The 24,719-nt window shown below is 44.0% G+C and overlaps 1 protein-coding gene across 1 annotated transcript in view; it reads left to right on the top strand.

Moving 5' to 3' along the window:
• The window catches only part of kmt2d (lysine (K)-specific methyltransferase 2D), a 33,314-nt gene that overhangs the window by 2,023 nt on the left and 6,572 nt on the right, over positions 1-24,719 (top strand). Inside the window, exons 2-47 of the mRNA XM_029505417.1 lie at positions 832-914; positions 1,221-1,332; positions 1,446-1,648; positions 1,792-1,901; positions 2,009-2,171; positions 2,512-2,683; positions 2,848-2,962; positions 3,109-3,287; positions 3,398-3,699; positions 3,811-3,930; positions 4,043-4,839; positions 4,969-5,082; positions 9,187-9,300; positions 9,465-9,569; positions 9,665-9,846; positions 10,147-10,311; positions 10,516-10,625; positions 10,748-10,792; positions 10,922-11,110; positions 11,208-11,393; positions 11,494-11,616; positions 11,874-11,995; positions 12,091-12,226; positions 12,324-12,410; positions 12,501-12,578; positions 12,695-12,853; positions 12,971-13,040; positions 13,154-13,392; positions 13,534-13,607; positions 13,772-13,822; positions 13,929-15,551; positions 15,633-15,803; positions 16,009-16,142; positions 16,512-18,343; positions 18,433-18,556; positions 19,121-19,202; positions 19,423-19,489; positions 19,602-19,834; positions 19,949-22,945; positions 23,044-23,193; positions 23,291-23,455; positions 23,551-23,698; positions 23,795-23,876; positions 23,982-24,154; positions 24,308-24,432; positions 24,516-24,651. Coding sequence (XP_029361277.1) covers positions 866-914; positions 1,221-1,332; positions 1,446-1,648; positions 1,792-1,901; positions 2,009-2,171; positions 2,512-2,683; positions 2,848-2,962; positions 3,109-3,287; positions 3,398-3,699; positions 3,811-3,930; positions 4,043-4,839; positions 4,969-5,082; positions 9,187-9,300; positions 9,465-9,569; positions 9,665-9,846; positions 10,147-10,311; positions 10,516-10,625; positions 10,748-10,792; positions 10,922-11,110; positions 11,208-11,393; positions 11,494-11,616; positions 11,874-11,995; positions 12,091-12,226; positions 12,324-12,410; positions 12,501-12,578; positions 12,695-12,853; positions 12,971-13,040; positions 13,154-13,392; positions 13,534-13,607; positions 13,772-13,822; positions 13,929-15,551; positions 15,633-15,803; positions 16,009-16,142; positions 16,512-18,343; positions 18,433-18,556; positions 19,121-19,202; positions 19,423-19,489; positions 19,602-19,834; positions 19,949-22,945; positions 23,044-23,193; positions 23,291-23,455; positions 23,551-23,698; positions 23,795-23,876; positions 23,982-24,154; positions 24,308-24,432; positions 24,516-24,651 — 12,913 coding nt within the window. The 5' untranslated portion in view covers positions 832-865. The remainder of the gene's footprint in view (positions 1-831; positions 915-1,220; positions 1,333-1,445; positions 1,649-1,791; positions 1,902-2,008; positions 2,172-2,511; positions 2,684-2,847; positions 2,963-3,108; positions 3,288-3,397; positions 3,700-3,810; positions 3,931-4,042; positions 4,840-4,968; positions 5,083-9,186; positions 9,301-9,464; positions 9,570-9,664; positions 9,847-10,146; positions 10,312-10,515; positions 10,626-10,747; positions 10,793-10,921; positions 11,111-11,207; positions 11,394-11,493; positions 11,617-11,873; positions 11,996-12,090; positions 12,227-12,323; positions 12,411-12,500; positions 12,579-12,694; positions 12,854-12,970; positions 13,041-13,153; positions 13,393-13,533; positions 13,608-13,771; positions 13,823-13,928; positions 15,552-15,632; positions 15,804-16,008; positions 16,143-16,511; positions 18,344-18,432; positions 18,557-19,120; positions 19,203-19,422; positions 19,490-19,601; positions 19,835-19,948; positions 22,946-23,043; positions 23,194-23,290; positions 23,456-23,550; positions 23,699-23,794; positions 23,877-23,981; positions 24,155-24,307; positions 24,433-24,515; positions 24,652-24,719) is intronic.

Below are 24,719 nucleotides of genomic sequence, written 5' to 3'. Positions count from 1 at the left end.
GATCTTAATGAATCTCGGTAAGGCTATGGTGCACATGTGCATGCGAAATATACCTTTGAATGTAAGCCGATTGGCGGGTTTCAGAGTATCCGTACCATTAATTGACTTCAAACATTTAAAATCTGACCTGACTCCCTATTATCGGAAATACAAATGAAAAATGGCGAGGCTACATTGTCCTGCGTTGTTTCTGGTATTTTTGTTTATGGTGTGAAATTCACAGCGGAACTAAGATGCGAGCGACAAAGGTTCAGCACGAAAAGAGCTCCGCTGCAACAGGAAGCTCTACACACGGAAGTTGTGTTTCTTTGTGTATCCCGATTTATGGTTGTTTTATTTAGGAAATCACCATTTCAGTACTAACATTTTGCGCTTTTTCTCGGAACAGTTTCAGCAATTTGGATTATGCATCGCTTGGTAAATGATTACTTAATACGCTAAATCGGTTTCCGATTCATCTGTCTACTGTATCTTTGGTGCTGTTTTCAAGAGTTTGCGAGAGATGTCGATTGCATTAGTGCCAGCGTTAGTCAGATTAACACCACGAATCAGCAGCCAGCATTGTCGTTAGTAGGTGCTGGTATGAAACCTGCTTTTGGACGGGGAGACAAGCTAATGTGAAGCCACGAAGGACGCAATTTAGGGACTCCTTTATAATGATGAATAACATGTGTTGACTAATGAACCCAGTAGCTTTTTATTTTGCTCACTGGCAGTTTTGTTGTTGGTTTTTATGGAAGTAAACTTGCATCAAAATTTTATTTTTTCTAAATTTGTTCCTTTTGACTAATGGTCCCAAGTCGATTCTACTTATATCTATCTATATTGCAGATCTCTGTCAAGGAGGTCAAAATCAGCACGGGGAATGGATGAGCAGAAATCAAACTGCGAAGAGAATGACTCTGAACCAACAGGTATTGTGTTCTTTCTTTATTCTGGCCCATCATTGTTATACACGCTGTTCTCCATGACAATGAATATTGCTGCAGTTTCTCTTAAGGAGAAATATACATAGTTGAAAATTATAATTCCCCACCAGATCTCTGTGCATATATTTTACTATTAAAAAAATGACAGTAGCGCAGAGTAAATTTGACTATCTTTATTTCTTTATTGTATACAGATTAAAATGGGTTTGGGGAAATATACATGCATTATTTTCTTTAAAGTGACATTGTGCATCTTCAGCTTTACCTTTTTCTTTTTCTCCCCCCCCCCAGCTGATGATAATGCCCCTTCAAAGCAGCCTGTCTCCTCTGATGAGGAGTCCAAAGCCCTCTCTGGGCATGAAGACATGTCTGCTGCTCCTGCGTCCTCTTCCAGTACACTTGTGTAAGTTCTTCATTCAGCACTTAAAGGGTGCTGTTTGTACTGTAGCATTTTTACTAACTGTTGGTAAAGATTTGATTAAAACTAATTTCTTTGGAATAACTTTGCGACTGTAGAGAGAATGTCCGAGCCTGTGTGCTTTGTAACTGTGTGGAGCGGAGCCTGCATGGACAGCGGGAACTGAGACACTTTGGGCCATCTTCTGAGCAGCCGACCCTCAAGCCATCAGCTTCCTCACTGCCACAACCCGGGAACGATGACCTGTCTTCCATTGGATTTGCTGACTCCCCTGGTCTGGCAGCACTCTTTGATGACTCAGGTTGAACTTCAAGCATTACAGTATTACTTTTTGATGCTGTACAATTCATTTGCATGTTAATCATTACATTTACTAGAAATCCAACTTGCATAAATAGAATTAAAACAAAAGATTTTACTTATGTTGAACTTTATAATGAACAGGGGGTTGTTGGGTTCATCATTGGTGTGCGGTGTGGTCAGAGGGAGTAAAGCGGATGGAGAATGAGGAGCTGGAGAACGTGGATAAGGCCGTTATCTCAGGGACACAGCGGGTAAGTGTTCTGTTTGTGAACTAGATTAGATACCATCAGGTCAGAGTATGCTGATTAATGGATACTTTCTTTGCAAAATCTTACTTATTACCATTGATTGGTTTCAGCTTTGCGAATACTGCAAAAGGCTAGGTGCAACCATTCGATGCCATGCTGAGGGCTGCTCACGGTTCTACCACTTCCCCTGCTCAGCAGCTAGTGGATCCTTCCAGTCCATGAAGCAGTTGGTCCTCCTCTGTCCAGATCATATCGACAAGGCTGAAGAATTGGGTAATAGAACCAGGCACCTGTGTAAAAACTGTGATACTGATCCCTTAGATATGCTCCTAGTATAAAGCCTGCATATATCACCAACATGGCCACTTGCAATTACTGCCACACAACACTAAAATCCCAAGTTTTAATACCTTTTTTCAGAAGTGTGCTCTATATTGATTTTTTTTTTTTTTTTTTTTAACCATCTTGTCTGAAGGCTTATGAAATGTTTTTATCTATATCAGAAAAATCTAACAATCTCCCTTAATTAAGTAACTGAGCAGGTAACACGTTGAACTAAAATGAAAGCCATGATTGAAGTCTTTGTACAAAGTTGATGGGCTGCTTTTCACAGCAGGTGAAGAGGCCTGGTGTGCAGTGTGTGATTCTGCAGGAGAGCTAATGGACTTGCTATTCTGTACGGGTTGTGGCCAACATTACCATGCAGCTTGTCTTGAGATTGGTGCCACGCCGATCCAGCGGGCAGGATGGCAGTGCCCAGAGTGTAAAGTGTGTCAGACTTGCAGGTGAGTCCAACCTTGTGAGCCAAACTATACCCTAGTGACTAGAATCAATGTTGTGCTTAATATTTTGCATATCTATATTGTGTTGTTTGTTTGTTTTTTTTTTTTAAGTCAGTTTCAATTAAGCTTTATTATTAATTTCTAAGAGTGATGTCTTCATCCTTTAGACAACCAGGAGAAGACTCTAAAATGTTGGTATGTGATGCCTGTGATAAGGGCTACCACACCTTCTGTCTCCAGCCAGTCATGGATTCTCTTCCAACCGACCCATGGAAATGCAGAGTAAGTTACATTCATCTACACACTCTTCACATGGACACTGCAACAATTAAATTGTTTTCTTTTGTGAAAGTAAATATTTTAAACTTTGGTTGTGCCTCTTCAAGCGTTTAGTTTACATTTTCCTCTCTTGATCTGTATATTCTCAGAGGTGTCGTGTATGCACAGAGTGTGGTGTCCGTGGACTGGTGCTGCCAGGTTCAGCCCAGTGGTTTGACAATTATACTGTATGTGAAGACTGCCAGCGTCACCGCAGTTCTATATGTGGGGTGTGCAGCAAAGCTGCCAACCCATCTGTTACTCTTCAGTGCTGCAGCATGTGCCACAGGTTAGTTCAATGCACACACAATATTCTTCACTGGATGTGGTTATTATATGTGCTTTTTTTCCCTGAACTGTCCTCCAAGAATTAATCTTGATGTCTCTTTATTGTGTTAGGTTGGTGCACAGTGAATGTGTTTTACAAGGGGAGTTTCCAGAAGCCAAGTGCATATGCATGCTTTGCAAGGCCGATCATCAGCAATCTGCCACTCAGCCACAGACAGCGGAGGTAGAAACCAGAGAGACATCTGAGGGGACTGAAGGACATGTGGATTCAGAAGAGATGACAAGCCAAAAGGATGCAGGCATGGTGAAAGGGGAGCAGGCAACCTTATCAGTGGTGGTAACAGGACAGATGGGTGTGTCTAAGATGGGACAGACTGAAGCTCCAACTGACAAAGGGACACCAATACACTTGGGTAAGAGACAACTAATGACAGTGCCTAGAAGACATGCCAGAAGTGAGCTTTACTGGACTAATTTGTCTTATTTAGGTCTGCAATGTGTCTGTTCACAACGTTTGATTCTAGGGCTTGAGGCTGCCATTGTTGATGCAACAGATGTTGAGGAGACCACCATGGAGGAGGAGCCACTGAAAACAACCAAGGAGTTAACTTGTGTCATACCTGCTGCTCCACTTGAGTCGACAGGTAAACTCAACACAAAGCAGTGCTTAATTATTTGTATGATGATGTGCTGTAACTAATGATAGATTTATAAATGATAACAATAATAATCTTGCATTCCTTTCTCTAAATGTAGAAGGCGCAACAACAGAACAAGAGTCCTCTTGTCCATCCCCTGATGAAGAGAGAGCCGAAGAGGGAGGCATCCAGGCGAATGAAGTCACTCCCTCCCAGGATTCCACAGAAGAGGCACAGTCTAACAGCCCTAAAGTAGAGCCAGCCCCGGTGTCACAGCAGGGCCCTGAAAATATGGAGGTGGAAGAGCAGGAGGTCACTCCCTCAGTGGAACAAGAAGTATCATCAGAGTTATTAAGGAGTGACTCTGACCATTCTATCACAGAACCCTTCAGTAAGGATCCACCAAAGTTACCAGCTTCCCCTTCTACTGGGGTGAAAACGGAGCCCATGGTTGATCAGCAGGTAAGAAGTCCATGCCCGGATCCCTGTTATCCTCCTCCTTTAGCAGGGGACACACAAGAGGCTCCCTCTGCCATGGACATGGACATGGAGGGGAGGTTACTACCTCACTCTGAAGAGGAGGATGAAGATGAAGAGGAAGATGAGGAGCAAATGAAAGAAGGACATAATGATGACATAAAACAGGAAATGCATGAGCAAGAGGTTAAGCCAGAATTGCTGCTTGATGAGATGTCTAACATGAGCCACGGAGATGAGAGCAGCAGTGGCTTTCTGGGCTCTCCTGGAGAACCCGATCCTCAGCTCTCAATGGAACTTGGCCTTATATCTGCTAGCCGCTCACATGCAGACAGCCTGCTCACTGAGACTGATGATTCGCTTCCTTTTGAACCTCTTAGAAGTGACAGGGAGAAGGTGAAGCGCAGAGGTTCCCCAGGCCGCTCAAGGGTCAAACAGGTGAGATCATCATGAAAAGGCTGGTTCATTGTGTTGGCTTGAACTGCTAACATTTAGCTGTAGCTTGTGTTTTTGATAGAGTTCCAATGTCACAGCGTAACTTGACATTGAAACTTTTTTTTTTTTAAGGGACGAAGCAATAGTTTCCCAGGCAAGCGAAGGCCCAGAGGGGGTGGTGGAGGGAGAGGGCGTGGTGGAAGGTCACGACTTAAAGCCATGGCCTCTTGCATTGACGCCTTCTTGGTAAGCTGATCTTTACACACCATTTGCATGTTCTTTTACATTCTGTCACTTTTATATTGTAGTCACTCAGAACACTTTCAGGGTTCTCATGAGTTCTGGAAAACCTTGAAAATGATTGACCAATTTTCCAGTCATGGAAAACACATGGAAAATGAGGAAAAAAGTAAAATGTCCTGGAAAAGCTTGAGTTGTCCTGGAAAATAATTTTTCCTCCCTCTGCTTCTCTCTGCCTTGTGGGTGAACACAAACGGGTTAAACATTATACGCATGTATGTCTGTTTTCAGCTGCCTTAAAGGGCAACATTGAGCGGTGTTGCTTCTCAGCTTCATCTCTGCTAGCCGGCACAGCGCCCCACGTGACACTACCAACCAATCAAATTACATATTCCTTTAGAGCAGTTCTGCTACCCAGTGTTTCCGTGTGACTTTGTTGCTAGATTTACTGACTTTTCAGACCCAAGTAAGGATTTATTTTCTCCAAAGAAGCACCAAAACAAGTGACTTTCATTTCAAGAGTGTTGCTGTATATTGAGTGTGAGGTCTTTCTCCCTCTCTCTCTCTCCTCTGTCGAGTGACAGAGGAGCACGGGCGAGCTGTAGTGGGCGTTCCGTACGCTCTGAGATGAAATACATCTCTGATTTCAGTAGAGCTGCAGCGACCATGATGACAGCTTTGAAATAACGACGGGTAACAGGTAGTCTTACTGGGCCACGCTTCACTCAGTATTTCATACTTGCTCCACTGTCCGACAGCAGAAACAGAAAATATGTGAATGAGAAAAACTTAATTAGGAATTCAGCTCTATTAAAATACTTTGTATGTGCACAGAGAGCAGAGCTCCGACTTTTCATGCTGTTTTTAGCTAGCTACGTTGCAATGAAAGTAATTTAGATGTCAACATCCATGTGAGATCTTATATATCCATGAGTGAGATGCACACCCCTTAGTCTAAATGAGGAAAGTGCGCAGTGAAAACTGAAGACTTGCATGTTCATTTGAACAATGTTAGCATAAATGAATGGGATTCAACATGGCTAAATTAATAAGTAGAATAAGTATAAAGTGATAGCCATAAATTTATAATAGTAAGACGCTACATAAAAGCCAGACTAAGAAAATATCTAGCAAACAATATTTATGTCTGAGAGTTAGAAATAAATATATTTCAGGTTCAATATGATACTGTGGTGCTAGCTAGAGATATTAGTCATCAATCCTGAATCTTGTTTCTTATATGACTAGAGTAACCTAAAATGACCAAAACTGGAAAACAAAAACAAAAGCATCTAACTATATGTGAAATAAGCAGTAAAGTGCCATGTGGTTTGTGCAGTATGTATAATACATTGAATATGAAAGATATGAAAAGCAATTTACTGTGTAAACAGTCAGTATGAGCAGTAATAGACTTTCAAATGTGTGTTGTTGTCCTCTAATTACAGGAGTGAGTGACGATATCAGGAAGACAGTGCAAATTCAAAATTGAGTGGAAAGAACACCAGTTCAGGGGCTGGCTAGGAGAAGTATCTGGAGATGTGCATAGGGCATATTGCAAGCTCTGCAGGAAGTCTTTTGATATTGGTAACATGGGTGTCTCAGCACTCAGGAGTCATGCACGGGAACAAGGCCATGTCAAGATTTCTGGACAATTAAACAGTGAGAGAAGAATGACAGGTTTAATGAGGAAGACTCCTTCAACAGACACAGGAGAGGGAAGTAGCTGTCCAACAGAGCGCTACAAACAGCCAGTGTACATAAAGAAAGTGTCACTAGTTAAAGTACAGCATTACAGGTGGACAGAGAAAAAGCTCAGGAACACAAGGAAGCTCAGAATTTTTTTTTTCAAGCCAAGCTGCGTTTGAAGCAGAGATTCGCTAGGTAATTAAAATGGTGAGGTCACACTACTCATTCAACTCCAGCTCTGATATCTCAGCCATTTTTGGTCAGATGTTCCCAGACAGTAAGATTGCCAAAAAGTTTTCATGTGGTGCAACAAAAGCACTTTGCCTTGTATTATTTGGCTTGGGTCCTTATTTCACAGAGGAACGGATCAAAGATATAAGAAAAGCACTGTGCTATGTATCTTTTGATGAATGCCTGAATAAAGTGACACAGACAGAACAGTTGGATCTTGTGGTGAGGCACTGGAGTGAACGTGAAGGGAAGGTTGTGGTGCAGTATTTTGATTCAGAGTTTATGGGACACACTTAAGCAGAGAAGCTTCTGGAAAAAATCAAGAGAGCCCTATCACCACTTAATCCCAATAAGCTCTTACAGATTTCAATGGTTGGCCCTGCCGTCAACTGGTAGCTCCTGAGGATATTCCAGTAGGACAAAAGCCGAGAGGACCCAGATGCACCAAAGATGATCAATTTGGGAAGTTGTGGTTTGCATGTTGTTCATGGAAGTTTTCAAGATTGTGAGAGAAACAGGTTAGAATGTGGGAGATGTGCTCAGAGCACTTTGACAGATGTCCCATGACTCACCAGCAAGACGAGCTGTCTTCACTGAGAAAATTTCCTCTAAAGTTCTGTGCCCATCGATGGGTTGAAGACTTAGCAGTTGCTGTGCGGGCAATAGAAGGGTGGCCAGCTGTGCGGCAGTACATCAGCAGTCACCAGAAACCCCCGAAAAGCAAAGTACCATCATCCGCATCCTACTGTACAGTAAAAGGGGCCACAGCTGACCCTCCTTTTCAGGCTAAGCTCCAATTTTTTTGCATTTGTTGCTAGATAGCTGAAGCCTTTTTTGGAGAAATTCCAGACAGATGTACCAATGGTGCCTGTCTTAGAAAAAGAGCTCCAGTCCATCCTGAGATGCCTGCTGTCATGCTTTATTAAAAGGGAAGAATTGGAGAAGATGAAAACACCTGTCCAGCTGCTGAAACTTGACCTCCAAAACAAATAAATCCATGTGCCACTCAAACAACTGGACACGGGATTTGCCACAACACAAGCTTTAGAGAAGGCATCTGAAAATTATAGAGAGAAGTCCTCTTGTGTACCCAGCAGTGCGGGACATGAGCTCCCTCGACCCTGTGATCATGGTGACAGAGACTGAGCATGCAATAGCAATGTTTGAGAAACTCCTACAGGTTCTCCTCAATGCAGGATGGTGCACTGCCTCAAGAGTGTGACAAAATCCTTGCTCAGTATAAAACATTATCAGTGCACCCAAGTGCAAACCTCAAGGCAGAATTCCAAGATTTTTTCATACAGTTGCAGGCTTGAAGAACAAGGGTACTCCGTCAACAAGGACATGCTAGTAGAAAACTCAAAGGAGAAGAGTCTGATAGCATTGCGCATGGTCCAGGATGCAATGGCTGAGCATGCAGTTGATGAAGCCCTGCCCAAAGACTTAATCCAACACTGCAAAGGAACAAAAAATAGGTATATGTAGTACCTCGAGGATGGAAAAAAAGAACGGAGAAAAGAACGGAGCTCCACCAAGACATGGAAAATGTCAAAGCAAAACAGAAGAATAATGAAAAGCAGTGAGATGATGCAGTAATAGGCATATGAAATGCAGAAAAAAACTTCACATTACTGTCCAAATCCAATGCTTATCGCAAAGGTGGCTGAGAAAAAGGAAGAGCTACAAGCTCTCAAAAACACATTTTAATTTAAATGACATTGCTTTGTTTTATATTGGCCTTTTTGCACCGCAGGATAGGATTTGATTTTGATATTTATATTTTTTGATTTACTTTTGTAGTGATTTTGATTTTTACTTGAAGAATGCAGTTGTCAGATACACAAAGTAAATTGTAAGTAAAGTGTAAACAGATGAACTAAAGGAAATTGTTGGTGATTTATTGAGCATAAGGGTTAGGGTTAGGGTTGGGTTAGGGTTAGGGTTAAATATTGTGTGGAGAAAGTACAAGAAAGAAAGAGGGAGAGGAATAAACATTGAAGCAATCTGGTTAAATGTACAAAATATATAAGGTACAATTGTAGAAAATAATACTTCTCCAAAGCTTGGGGGTGGAATTTATTGGTGTATGTTGTGATAATTTGATTCATACTATAGCAGCTAAAATAGTCCTGGAAAATAATTTCAAGAAAAGAGTGGGAACACTGACTTTGTTTATTACTTTATCCACAGCTAAGCATGACCTCGGACACTGGAGTAAACAAGGATGAAGATGATGAGGAAGATGACACAATGCAGAACACTGTTGTTCTTTTCTCAAACACTGATAAATTTGTCCTGCTCCAGGTGCAGCTTTTCTTGTAGTTTTCATTTTCATTACATTTTCATTTTCTCTGTGGCGTTTGCGATGCCCAGAACTGCTGTCAATTTTAAATTCAATGCAAATTAACTTTTTTAATTTATTTATTTATTTTTACATTTTTCCCTTATTACTTTATCTCCTGCTTTAGGATATGTGTGTTGTGTGTGGCAGTTTTGGAAAAGGTGTGGAGGGGCAGTTGCTGGCTTGTGCTCAGTGTGCTCAGTGTTACCATCCTTACTGTGTGAACAGCAAAGTAAGCACAATTTTATCCTGTATTTGTTTTATTTTAGTTTTTCATCATTGTATTTTGTTAAAGTCAGACCTGATTAAGCCTTGTATCTTCTGTAGATCACCAAGACGATGCTCCGTAAGGGCTGGCGCTGTTTGGAATGCATTGTGTGTGAGATGTGTGGAAAGGCTTCAGACCCTTCCCGTCTGCTGCTGTGTGACGACTGTGATGTCAGCTATCACACCTACTGCTTGGACCCACCCTTGCATACTGTTCCTAAGGGTGGTTGGAAGTGCAAATGGTAAAAAAAAAAAAAAAAAAAATTCTTTAGACCACAAAGTTCCCTTCAGCGCTGCAACTTTGAATGGGGTCAAATGGAAATGATTTCATTTAAATTTCCATATTATGTAAAACACCCAGGCTTTCGCCCTGCAATTGCAATTCAGACACCCATCCCTCTGCCTCTTGCTTCTGCTGCATGAACAAAATAAACCTGCAACAGAGAAATTGCTATATGTCTCACGTTGGCAACTATATTTGTTTTAAAATTTTCCATGTTCGCTGTATAGTCGTTACAGTGTGCTTCACTGCGTCTGTGCAGGTGTGTGTGCTGTATGCAGTGTGGTTCCAACTCGCCAGGTTTCCACTGTGAGTGGCAGAACAACTACACCCACTGTGGCCCATGTGCCAGCCTCGTCTCTTGTCCAGTATGCAGAGAGAACTTCATGGAGGAAGAGCTGTTGCTGCAGTGTCAGTACTGTGATCGGTGGGTGCTGCTCATTAGAACTACACATGCACACACAAGACACATAACCTGAGGTATTCATGAGACCACAGCTAATGAAGACAAGTGGGGAATGTATTATTCATGTATTTTTCATATCATGAATTATTCCATATCATCTTTAATATGCGGTGTGATTGGTGATGAAAAGCATGTGTATCAATGTATTTGTGTGTGCCTGTGCAGATGGGTCCATGCTGTCTGTGAGAGTCTGTACACAGAGGATGAGGTGGAACAAGCCTCTGATGAGGGCTTTGCCTGTACATCCTGCACCCCGTATGTTCCAAAACCTGTGGGTAAGTCTCAGATGCTACTTTAAACATGAAGATGTATTGAAGATGTTTAAAAAAATATGTACAGAGTTTTCCCTTCTGTACTGATGACATGATTTTCTTTTGCTTTTTCTGTTTGGTCATAGTAGTAGAGTCAGCTATAATGGCTTCAATAAAGATCAAAGAGCCAGGTCAGTGGATTCTTTTTCTTTTTACATTAAATAATTGTGTACATCTACTATATATTATGCAGAATCTGTGCAGTTGTCTTTTCTTTGTTTTATTATAAGTCATTCAGATTACCAATTGTCATTTTACAGAACCCCAGTTTTACTGGTTGGAGGGCGTGTGGCTCACAGAGTCGGGCATGTCCCTACTTCGCACAATCTCCATGTCTCCCCTGCACAAGAGACGTCAACGTCGCTCCCGTCTTGGCACTTTGTGTTGTGAAGGAGGTCCTGATGGTGTAGATCTGAGAGAGGTCGAAGGAGAAGGGGAGGATGGAAAAGGTGTGTGTACTCTCTGTTAAACCATTTGTGTGTCAATAATGGTTAATAATCGTTAATGTCTTGCTCTATTTAAAATAACACACTTGTGTGTATCAAGGCTGTGGGGAGCCCATGGAATGTGAATCCAAGATGGAGAACCATGGGAGCCCTGACAGAGATGGTGTCGAGAGGGAGGGAGGTGCTGAGGGAGGCACTGAAGGCATGGCTGACTGTGACGGTCTCAAGGGGGGGGCAGAAGAGACAGAAGACAGCAAAAAAAGGAAACGAAAACCTTACAGGCCTGGTAAGCTATCTTGAATTTAACAAAACAGCTTATAACATTCACATAAAAGTTTGAACATTATGAAATATTTTGGATTATTTTATTAATAAATGTGTACCAGGAATTGGAGGCTTCATGGTCCGACAAAGGAAGTGTCACACACGGATGAAGAAAGAATTTTTTGCCCAGCTAGCTGGAGAGACTACTTTAGATGGACAGCCAATAGAAAGAACCATTGAGGAAGGTTAGTGACAACAGTAGACTGAAGTTTAATTTCTTCCACTTTAGAATTTTTTTTTTTTATGAAAGAAATTAAATTTTTCTTACACACAATGGGGTCATCATACAGGTGTGTTCAGACACCCCTACCCCTGTGTGTAATGGTTCCCCCTTATTGATTTGAATAAGGCCCCTCTGTTCATGCAGCATGTGTGCTAACAGACTATTAGTCTTATGTGAATGTTGTAAATTTTGGAAAATTGAATGGTTTTGTATGTATAGGACCCCACCCTGACACAGATAACATAATGGATCCTAAACCAGTGGAGGGCGAGGAACAGGCCAAGAAACGTCGAGGCAGAAAGAAGAGCAAACTTGAGGACATGTTTCCAGCTTATCTTCAGGTTGTTTTCTGTCATTTGTTTCTAACAATTAAGTGTACAGTATTCTGTTCATAAATAATGATATACATTTGTTAAATGTTTGTAATTCACTACAGGAGGCTTTCTTTGGGAAGACGCTGATAGACCTAAGTAAGAAAGCTGTGATGATACCCCCAGGGCAGAGGCCAGGCTCATGCCTGCTCCGACCTTCATTACCAGCTCCATCAGTGATCAGAACTCCTGCCCCAGAGAGTAAGAACGCTAACTTGACCCGTGACACATGAAAAGTAGCAAATTTTTTTGTGATTCTGTAATACAGAAGATGTGACCTTTGTGCTTCCCTCATTAGCTGAGGCCAAGGATCGTGCGGTGGAAGATAATTTTCCTGTCAAGCTAGAGGGGGGTGAAGCCCCCCAAGCTCAGGGAGAAGGTGCAGGTAAGGACCTATTTGGAAACAGATATTGCTCGTTTATTGTCAAACTCATGAAGTAATTCCAAGTTGGTTTTAAAATTGCACATTTTTTAGGAGTATCTGCACCATCCTCATCGCTGAAGGACCAGGCTTCAACTGAACCTCATGATTCTGATGCAGAAAAAAGTGAAGGTATATTCCCCCAAGGAATTAGATGTTTTGATATGTAATCTACAAAAATTTAAATGTTAAGATTTAATATCTGTTGTTATCTGCATATCCTACATGTTGCTGTTCATGTGTCACAGATCTTCCGCAAGGGGTTGAAAGTCAGGACTCAGAGCAGTTCTTCAGGAAGGTTCTGGGAGTTTCAGACGGTTCCTCTTTGGGGGGAATGAAGCCCATCTTGGAGGGCAGTAAGGGAGAACTCAGTCGTAGCACTCTGCCACAGAGAGCTCTCCTCTCAGGTATGTACAAGAGATATCTTCAGATGATCATATCAATACACCATTACATTTAAATTTATTTGTGTACAGTCTTTAAGTAAAGCACAGCTTGAGATTGAAAGAGCAAATTTCTTGCAGGGTCCCTGCCCTCAGCTGGAATGATGGATGCCTTTCCTAGCCTCTCTCAGTCACCGTTCTTTGACATGCGGTATGACATTCTTTTGAATTGCCTAGTGCTTTTCATTTTCCAGTCTTATGTTAACACATGTAAGCCCTGGTCAGTATTTTGTAGAAGATAATATTCTCTTGTGTTTTGTACAGGGACCGAGGAGGACTGTTCAGTCCAGATGGGGGTGAGGAGAGCCCCTGGGCTACTCCCTCTACCCCAGCAACCCCATCTTCCCCACCAACCCCCACTGAGGCAGAGGGTGATGGGCTGTCCTACAATCAGCGAAGTCTCCAGCGATGGGAGAAAGATGAAGAGCTGGGAGAACTATCAACCATTTCCCCTGTGCTTTATGCCAACACCAACTTTCCCAGTCTCAAACAGGACTACCCAGGTGGGTTTGGAAGAAATTCTGCATGTCCATGAAAAACCTAAAATTAGATCAAACTGTCTTACAAGATATATATCGCAATTGGATGGGGAGCAACTGTTGAAAATGAAATTAATTAAAGAAAATATAATGTTTCTGTTACAGACTGGGCCAGTCGCTGTAAGCAAATCATGAAGATTTGGAGGAAGGTGTCAGCTGCTGACAAGGCTCCATATCTGGTGGGTTTTTTGGTGGTTGTTTTTTTTTTTCTTTTTTCTCCCCTTCCCGTTTGTTTAAAATGGTTAATATGAACTTAACAATTGTTCCCTTGCAGGAATAAGAGCTTATTGTAGATGTATAATATACAGTAATAACATTAACATTTTCCTTTTATTTTCTTTAGCAAAAGGCCAAAGATAACCGAGCTGCTCAGAGGATCAACAAGGCACAGAAGGTGAGTTAAAATATTTAGATCCTTTTTATTGTCAAGATGAATGAATATGTCTATTATTAGAGTCGTGCAGGACATTCAAGTTTCCTCTGTACCTTTTTTCATACAGCAGGCAGAGAGCCAGGTGTGCAGGCCAGTTAAACCAGAGCCAGGACGTGTGAAGGGAGAACGGCCCAGTTTACACCTCCAGATCCCTCCGCCTTCAGGCTCTACATCAATCTCTTCTCAGCCCAGCTCTGCTGAAAGCCCATTTCCCTTCCCTCCAGATTCAGGATCATCCTCTGTATTTTTCTCAGATGGACCTGTTAAGACCCCAGGGTCAGCTGAAATCCGAACAGATCCTTTGGCTAAGCTTCCTTCTCAGTCACCCCATTCTCACCCAACCACACCTTTCTCCCATGCTGGGGCCACCCCCTTACAGGCCTCTTCCTCAGGTTTTTCAACTTCCGGCCCACAGGGTCTTCCTCAGGGACGGCCAGCCAGTCTTGGCCCTTTTGACATGCAACCAGGAACTCCTGGAACCCCCAGACGGGCTCAGCAGGTTGACCCCTACTTCAGATCACAACTGCAGCAGCAACAGGGTCATCTACCGCAATCACAACAAGGCTCTCAGGAGTCCCTAGGACCTCCAGAAAGTCCTCATTCAAGAGGTGCTGGGCTTGGGGATTCACCCATCTTCTCACCACCCCACAATACTCACTTCGGAGATCAATTTAGAGCCCAGCAAGGGATGGGACGACCAGAGTATGGTTCCTCTCCATCACCGTCAGCTGTTGCTTCCTCCCCTGCAAGCACAGGGCAGTACAGGACTGATATGAGTGCACCTTCTCCACGCTCTGTAGTTGGAAGACCTGATCTATCGACTGGCTCCCCTGCAGGGATGCTAGACTCTGGTGATGGGTTATTCAAGGCACCTTTGACACCAAGGATGCACCAAGGGGAAGGCGGTGCACTTCATCCTGGTGCTTCCCCTAGCCATCCGTCTGAAGGCTACAGACAGTCTCCCTCACATAATTTCTCTGATTCCCACACTCACCCGCCACAAGCTCCGAGACCACAGTCGGGCGACGGCTGTTCTCTTGGGCCCCAGAGACATCCTGTAGTACAACAGGAACTATGCCCTAGAGTGCCTTCCAGCCCACAGTCCCAGGGTAGCTCTCAGTCTCCCCACACTCCTGGTGGTCTCTCCAACGATGGTTACAGTGTCCAGTCTCCTGCTACCCCACGTTTCCAATCCCCAGACCCTTGTTCTCAGCCACCTTCAAGGCCACAATCTAGAGACCATTTTGCTACCATCCACAAACCTCCCCGTCCCTCCTCTGTTGCCCCAGAGGGAAGCACATGCTACAAAAACTCTCCTCATTCGAATCAGGCTCCTTCCCACCCTACCAACAGTTCTTTAGGAGATCCGCTTTCTGGTAAACCATCAGTGGCTCCTAATTTCAACCGCAGCCCCAGCGCAGTTGAAATTCGGATACCCCAACAGCAGAGTCAGATAGTACAGGATCAGCTACAGCAACCACAGACACAAACTCCACAGACAATGGGGCCTGAGAGCTTTAACTCTCGTGTACCACCTCCTTCTGGATCTCAAGAACTTCAAGCTGTCCGCCCTCCAGATACACCTCATCAGCCCTCATTGCCAGGGACTCAAGAAATGCCTGAAATGTCTGTAGTACAGGACCCTGCATTAGTAGGCCTCAGCCCCTCTGACGTGGAGAAGCATAGACAGGTACCATCATATTAGCAAGTAAGCTATCACTGTATGTAGCTTTTGGATGTTTTGCTAATCAGGAGTTTGTGTGTATTTTAGCGCCAGAGACTGAGAGAATTCTTAATCAGACAACAAATGCAAAGAAATTCCATGAGACAAGAGAAGGAGGCTGCTGCTGCTGGTAGTGTATCCCCTGGCTGGTCTGGAGGTGAGATGGGGGCCTTTCAGCAGGACAGCAAGGCTCATAGAGCACCACCACCTTATCCACAGGTAACAATAAGCAACAAATAGTTGCAACAGCTTGCCAGTACTGTGAGATACTATCTTGATCAAAGTCCCAGTCTCTTGTCTACAAGTTCATATTATATAAACTCAATTGTATGATACTATAATGTGACTATCTGTTCAGAAGTTAGAGATGGTAAATTGTAATGCTACATTCATTTATTTTTGCCTTTTTTATTACTTGCTTCAGGATCGTGCTGCTACAGCTGGAGCTCAGGCTTCTTTGGCTGGGAAGGTGCCCATGCCTGTTGGAGGTATAGAGGACAAGCTCATTCGCCCACCACCTACAGGAACCCCTGCCATCATAGATCCTAGTGCACTAAGGTAAGAATAAAATTGAAAAAGACTCATAATTGGTGTGAAACAATAACACATGACTCACTTCCACAATTAAAGAATTTCATCTACTGTTATTATGTTATGCTAGTAACCAAGAAATGTAAGCATCTGGTCATTTTGGTTTGTTAAAATTAGAGCATGTCATAGGTAACCATATAAAACATTATGTAGTACTATTCAAGGAAATGATTTGGTGACAAAGTTGGGCCAGGATTACATAGTACACACTGATACTACTGAATTAATTTGTGCCCTAAATTTCTTATTTAGGGCACGAATTGTGATTGTTATAATTCAGCAAGCATTATTAATTAAATTTGATAATATATCTTCTTTTGTGCATCTCTACTTCAGGTCACCAGGACCCATCAGATCTCAGACCATGTTTGCTCGTCCACCATTCCCGCCACAGTGGCAGGGCCAGGCAACAGGCCCAAGAAGGTTTCCCCAGCCTGGATTAGAGGCTATTGGCATAAGGCACAATATTAACCCTGCTGTTAACATCCAGGGTATGGAGACCATGGGGAACCCTCACAGCATGATACCAGGACATGGAGGAGAGACCATGCAGCCAATGGGTCAGGGACCCCCACCCCAGTTCATTGAATTGAGACACAACTCACAGAGGCTATCCTTACGACCCCAACTTATGCCTCGTGGACCCCAGCCCAGACCGCGTCTCTTTCCACAGCAAGAGCTAGCAGCACCTTATGTTCAGCAACATCCCATTGCTCAAGCTGCTGGCATTCAAACAGAGGGGGGCAGTGAGTCACATCTTGGGTTACAGCAGGGTGGGCTATCAGTTTTATTGCCTCAGCAGTCTTCAGGTCCAGTGCCACAACAGCCCCACCTGCAGTCCCAGGCTACTGCTCATGGCAACACTCCAAGCACGGAGCATCAGCTTCCGCCGTCAAGCCTAGTCTCCGAACCCCAGGCTGCCCAAGGAGAAAACAATGAGGACCTGCCAGTGCCTGATCTTGAGGGACTTGCAGGGGGGCCAGGGGATGGAGGTGTAGAGGATGAGGATGATTTGGCTCTAGACCTGGACCCTGACAAAGGAGATGATGACTTGGGCAATTTGGATAACCTTGAAACCAATGATCCACATCTAGATGACTTGCTGAATAGTGATGAGTTTGACCTGCTAGCTTATACAGACCCTGAACTGGACCAAGGAGACCCTAAGGATGTCTTCTCAGACCAATTGAGGTTGGTAGAAGCAGAGAGTGAAGTACCTCCATCTTCCTCTGGCTCTAAACTTGTTAAAGTTGAAGAGAAAGAGAAAGTGCAGAAAGGGCAGACTTCTTTCACAACAGCCCCTAACAGTGCCACTGCAGGCAGTTCTGCTACCCAACTGCCACATTCTGCAGAAACTGCTGATGCCTCCACAGTCAAAGTAGAAGACAGGGGTGTCACCCCCCAGCTTCAGACTGGGCAGGCAGTAGTGAAAGATGAAATGGGTGAAGCTGTGTCAATGCTTCTTGGTGGGACCACAACATCAGTCAAGACTGCACAAGCAGAAAACCAGTCAGCTTCACTCAGTTCTGTTCGACTGGGCGGTCTACCATACCCCCTGCCAGGACAGACTGACTCAATACCTTTTTCTCCATCTGCTCCACATACAGACATTGGTGATGATCCACTGGGACTACCTGATGTAGGGGGACACCATTCTCCTGCTGTAGACTTGGCAAAAGTAGAAAGCTCTCTAGATGGCGAACTGCCTCTTCTAATACAAGATCTGCTAGAGCATGAGAAGAAGGAATTACAGAAGCAGCAGCAACTCAGCTCCCTCCACCAGGGAGGCATGGCCTCTCATTTTTCTGGCCTCCCAAATCAACAGCCAAGCCCACAGGCACCTGGGCAGATAATGCTGCAGCACCACCATCGTCCACCACCCCAAGGAATGATGGGTCAACCAGGGATGGTACCTCGTGCTCCACACTTGTTGCAGCAACAGCAGCAAAGGATCATCGTACCTGGAATGGCACCTCCACCTCAGATGCCCATTGCTCAGCAGCAGCAGCAGCAGCAGCAGCCGCCGCCGCCGCCTCAGCAGCCTCAGCAGCCGCAGCCTATGATGAGGATGGTGCAGCCAGGGATCCATACAGGTCTTGGTCATCAACCACAGCAACAGCCAGTAGTTAAACAGTCACCGCTGGCCAACAATTTCTTCCCAGATAAAGGTAACGAAGCTTGCTTGTCTTTTGTCATTAGTCTGTGCATTAATGCTGTTTTCATAATGTCAATGTATTTTGTTATTCTTTCATTGCAGATTTAGACAAATTTGCTACTGATGACATCATGGACCCGATTGCAAAAGCAAAGATGGTGGCACTTAAGGGTATTAAGAGAGTGTTAGCCCAAGATCCAATGGTTGGTCCTCCTGGCATTAACAGGTACTTTTTTAGCAGTAAAAAAATCATTAAAGCAAACACTAAATGTGATAAAACAGAAATGAGTGAAAACGATTTTGCTTCTTCATCAGTAGATATGTATGTCCCACAAGAAATGGCAAAAACATTGAGAAGCTGTTATGGATAGTGACGGTGTTCAGACATTAAATAAGCTTTTAAGGAAAATATCACACAATCAATTTTGAGGTAGCAGTTAAATATCAACATCTACCAGACATCTATGCCTGGTATATGCAGTCAGTGGGTACCATGTGGTGAAATCAGTGAAGCATTCACCAGCTAATGAGAACATTCCCGTAGGAGTTGGTGGCTACAAATATGTTTCTTTTTTTCTACTGCCCCCAAGTGGCCCAAAGAAACTTTTCTTCGTTTGAGAGTGTCTGCTTTGCTCAGATTTCATGCCTCCTTTAAGAAAATACAGAATATGTTGGAGACTATGTAGAGCCTAATTCTAGTGTACTTTTATATATTTGTGTGTGTGTGTGGATTTGCAGATTACAATCCAGATCTGCAGTTTATACATTATACATTTGTGTTTTGTTTCAGGCAACAAGTTTCCCTTCTTGCTCAGAGGCTAGCCTCTGCCCCGGGCACAGACCCAGCTCAGCTCACCTCTGTACCTCCAAAGGTATACTTTTTTATTATATATTTATATATATATATATAAGTAATTCTGCTATGCTTTAGTGTGGTAATATTTACGGCATGTTCAGTGCACGCATGTATTCGTACCGAACGCCCTGTACTGTTAAACACTTAATAAATATGTATGTGTGTGCTTTCTTTCTTTTTTTTTTTTGGAGCACAATTTTTACTTATCTAGATGTTTTCCTGCTTCTTATTTTTAGGAGGGAGAAACCAGTGATCCCACCCAGTCAAGACCAAACCCTCCACAGTTTGTGCAAGGAATCATCAGTATGTTGAACTGATACTCATTTTTGGCAGAACCATTTAACCATTTGGAAAGGTACTGTATTGTTGGTGTCATATTCTTATATGGACATAAAACCAATATGTTTTGTCCCAGATGATGCAGAACAACACCAATATGAAGAATGGCTTCTTCATACCCAGCAGTTACTCCAAATGCAGTTGAAATTTTTGGAGGAACAAATTGGAGTTCACCGTAAATCACGCAAGGCACTGTGTGCTAAGCAACGCACTGCTAAAAAAGCTGGCAGGGAGTTTGCTGAAGCAGATGCAGAGAAACTGAAGTTGGTTACAGAAGAGCAAAGCAAAATTCAAAAACAGCTTGACCAGGTGTGTACATTTTGAGAATCTGAAAAAATCTTTTGTTCACATTCTTCATTGCACTAAGGCACTTGACATATTGATTTTGAATTTCATACCTGATTTATAATTATTTTGTTCCAGGTTCGCAAGCAGCAGAAGGAGCATACCAATCTTATTGCAGAGTACAGAAGCAAGCAGCAGCAGCATCAGCAAGGCTCAGGTCTTCTTACCCCAGGTCATTCTGGACAGGGGGGCCCCCCTCACATGTTTCCAAAGATGCCTGGCCAGATGATAATGGGCCAACAAGGCACGACAGTAATGGGCCAGCACCCTGGTATGATGCCACAAGGAGGAATGCCAGTCAGGATGCCTCAAGGGCAGCCTTTTATTGGAGGAACTCAACCTCAGCTTCCTGCAGCTCTTGGAGCAGGTGGTGTAAGGGCCCCAGGTCCTTCTGGAGCTCCAACAGGATTCTTTCCACAGGGACCTGGAATGCAAGGTGCAGACCCCAGGCTTCTCCAAGAAAGACAGCTTCAACATCGAATGCATATGGCAAAGCTCCAACAACAGCAACAGGTAATGGGCCAGCAATCAATGCCACACCCAAATCAACAGCCCGGCTTAATTGCTCAGCCACAGTCCGGTATGATAGGGAACCCACTTATGGCCCAGCAACAAGGAAACTCTCAACAGGGAATTCTTGGCAACCAGGTCAGTCAGCAGAATATGGTGCAGGTTCCACAAAGAATGGTTGGAGGCCAGACTGTGGCTCCACCACCACAGAACCTTGTAGGTGGCCAGCCAATTAACCATGCTCAAGCCATGATGGCAGCTCAACCAGGAATTATGGGGAACCAGCCAGTTGTACATTCACAGCAGCAGAGGCCTCAGCTAATGATGGGCCAGCCAGGACTGGTTGGATCTCCAGGGCATCCTGGACTCCGGGGTCCCCAGGCCCAGATGACTCCACAACAACAGAACATTTTGACCCAACGGATGATTGCATCGCAGCAGCAGCAACAACAACAGCAACAGCAGCAGAATCAGAATCTTGCAAAGAATTTGACACACCTCCAGCAACAACAGATGGTACAGCAAAGACAACCTACCCAACTGATTGGCCAGTCTACTCAAGAGCAAGGAGTCATCTCCCAACCCTCAACCCCACGAATGGGCTCTTCTCCTTCAGCAGGAAGTATCACACCCAAACCGCAGGGTGCTTCAGACAACCAAAACTCAGGCCCCAAAGAGGGAGGGATTCTGAGCCCTGTTCCAAGAACCCCACCACAGCAGAGTGGACCCTCTACTCCCAATCAGATGACTCACTTAGGCCCAGGAAATGATCATCAGACTGATTTTGGAAGACAGCAGTTACAACAACAACAGCAACAACAACAGCAGCAGCAGCAGCAGCAACAGCATCAAAATCAAGTTTATATTTCACAGCAGCAACAATCAAATCCCCAGTCTGTTCCTGAGCAAAAAACAAGTTTAGTTGGAACTCAACAATCCAGTTTGTTCCAACAACAGCAGCAACAAATTCCACTCGATATCCAGAGGCAAGATTCCCTTGGTGCAGACAAACCCACTTTGATTACTGTTAAAGAAGAAGGCAAACCAGTTGATTTCTTGGCTCAGAAACAGCAATCAACTCAAAATGCCATGAAACAGTCAGATCCAAGCATACAGCAGCAGGTCATAATCCAGAATCATCCCGGCCAACCACAGCCTGTTGTGATGGGCCATAGTCCGCAACAGCAAGCTCTCATTGCCCAGCAGCAAAAACAACAGGCCATGATGGGCATGATGAGAGCCCAGCAGCAAGGAATGATGGCACAGAGGCCTGGCATTCAACTTGGGCAAATACGCAACCCTATCAACATCCAAGCTGCAATTGCTCAGAATCCTCAGCTCCGAAATCTTCCCCCAAACCAGCAGATACAGCACATACAGGCCATGATTGCACAAAGGCAGCTCCAACAGGGCCAGATGCTGCGGACATCAATGGGTCAGGAACAACAAAGTCAGTTGAGGTCTCACATGCCGCCAGGTCAGATGTCACAAGTTGGGCAGCAGATGCAAGGAATGGAAGTCCAACAGATGCCATATGGAGCCATAGGGAAGCAAGGTCCAGTGGGAAATCAACCACAGTTGGGCCAACAACCTGGTGGTGTTCCTCAGATACAGCATGGAATGATGGTCACTGGGCAACAGCAGCCACAAGTGGGGGAAATGATGCAGCAACACATAATGAGAGGCCAGATACCAGTGCCACATTCTCCCATGGACCAAGGGCGTATGATAAGGCCAACATCTCCACGTCAGCCATTGGCTAACTCTCCTGCAGATCCGCAACGGCATGTGTTGAATCAAGCCATAGGTATGCGCCCACCCACTCCTAACCAGAACCAACAAGCACTAATGACTGCTGCTGGAGGCCGCATCCAGGGCTCTCCATCCCATGCATATTCTCCTAGAGCACCCTTTGGAATGAGCCCAGTCCACCCAGCCTCACCCCATTCATCCCATGTCTCCTCACCTTCTGTAGTTGACAACAGGGCTGGAAGGGGAAGCCCATACAGCCAAGTCAAAGCATCTCCACTCAGGTCACCTGGAGCAAAAAGTCCACTTGATTGTCCGGGACTGAAAGTAGAAATTCAAACATCAGCCAGTGAAACATCTCAGGCAGCTTCAGTTATGTCCAATGGCCCTCAAAAAGGCATGAATATTCAGCAACAGTTGCAGCAGGTTACAGAGAGCCATCTTGCTCGTGCACAGCATGGGTCTAGAGAAGGGGACGTATGCAAGATGACCATACAGAACATTAAACAGGAGCCAAAGGAGGTTCAGTGTGATGGTGCAGCAGAGGCTCATCGTGGTGCTATAAAGCGAGAAGCACCTGGTGAAATGGTTATGTCTGGGAATAATGCTAGCTTTATGAATGCTGGAGACCCTAGAACTCAAGGCCCAAGATCTGAGACTGGACAGCAACTACTACAGAAACTCCTGCGCACTAAGAACCTTCAGCTTAGTGCTCAGAGACCTTCCGAAGGTATCCACAATGAGATCAATGGCCATATCAACAGTAAATTAGCAATGCTGGAGCAAAAACTTCAAGGAACTCCACGCAATATGGAGGTATGTATTTTCTCTTTAGTCCATTTGTTGTTTTTAAACCAATTGTACTGTATGTAGGGAAACAACCACTGTTGTTGATGTTTCTCAATCCTTTATAGGACCTGCAGTCTCTAACAAAAAGGGGTCCTCTACAAAAGCCAAAGCGCACTACTAAGGCACCTGGAGATCGAGGGCCTAATGCACGGAAGAAAAATAAGAAGGAGGAAGTTGGAAAAAGTGCTGAAGCCTTAATAAAGCAACTCAAACAGGTAAATGGATGGCAAACATTAATTTTCTTAATGAAATTTGCTGTTATTGTTTCAAAAGGTTCTTCAACAGATTGACTAATGGCTATGTACTCTTAAGGGTCTCTCTCTGCTGCCCCTGATGGAGCCTTCAATCACCGCCAGCTTGGATCTGTTTGCCCCTTTTGGTAGTAGCCCAGCCAATGGCAAAGCCCAACTCAAAGGATCCTTTGGAAATGCAGTGCTGGAAAATATCCCAGACTATTATTCACAGTTACTCACCAAGGTAACATGTACCAACAGTAAACTGTAACATGTTATGACACAAGTTGGCTGTTGATTAATGTTGTTTTATAAGCATATTTTTTTGTGCCTTTACAGAGTAACCTCAGTAACCCACCAACACCTCCATCCTCCCTGCCACCTACTCCTCCACCTTCAGTACAGCACAAGCTGCTGAATGGAGTGACACCTGGGGAGGAGCTATCTGAGGGTCAGAAAGACCCAGAGGCAGCGGAGGAGCCAATGGGTATGCAATTAGGGATTGGGCATGAATTTATTGTTTTTCATAAATAACTAATGTGCAGTCTTACAACAACTGGGTTCGCTATAATTTTCCCTACAGAATCTGTTACAGAGGAGGTGAAGAGTGTAGACATTCTGGCAGCTCTGCCCACTCCACCACATAACCAGAATGAGGACATCAGGTACAACAAGGCGATTGTTTTAGCCTTTGTGAAAACCTTGATTTTATTTATTTATTTTAAACGTTGGAATTTCTCTCCTTTTTTTTTTTTTTTTTTTTTTTAAAGGATGGAGAGTGATGACGAGGATGCTCCTGAAAGTATAATCCCAGCTTCATCTCCTGAAAGTAATGTCGGTGATGAAACGCCGCGTTTTCCTCACCTACGGGAACCTAAAGAGGAAGAGACAGAGAGGGCAATTTCTCCCATCATCCCCCTCATACCTCGCACTGCCATTCCAGGTGATCTAAAACAATGTGTATGCTAAATTTATTCCCCTAACACAGCAACATTGATCACATATAGCAGGGTTTTAGAGAGACAATTCTTAAAATGTTGTCCAACATTTTGCTAGCAAAAATGCAAACTGATTAACGCTTTCGCCTCTTTTGTAGCATTTCCAGAAAACAAACCATTTGAAGCAGCTGAGAGCAAAGTAGTATCCACTTCCAACCACTGGGACAAGGCCAAAAACAACGAGGTGTCTGTTACATTCACACTGTCCTCCGCTGCAGCCAAGGTACTCATCATTATTATTGCAACCAGTTCAATCTTTTGATCTGTATGTATTATTAACAAAAACTGTATATACCTTGTTTTCAGAAACTGAACCATGTGATGATGGCCATGGCCCAGTTGCTTAACATTAGCATGCCAGGTTCTTATGAGGTGGCTTTCCCTTCCCAAAACCCTGACATGCCTGCAGCGGATGGGTCAGGGAAAGGACCCAGCCAGTCCGGTATTTCTTTTTAACCTATTGTCAAAACATAGGGTTAGGAATTGTCTCATGGTTACAGGTCACAGCAT

The sequence above is a fragment of the Echeneis naucrates genome, chromosome 7, assembly GCF_900963305.1.
Source record: "Echeneis naucrates chromosome 7, fEcheNa1.1, whole genome shotgun sequence".
NCBI classification, from domain to species: domain Eukaryota; kingdom Metazoa; phylum Chordata; class Actinopteri; order Carangiformes; family Echeneidae; genus Echeneis; species Echeneis naucrates.
Note: the sequence above shows the minus strand (reverse complement) of the source record. Positions and strands in the feature narration are given on the sequence as shown.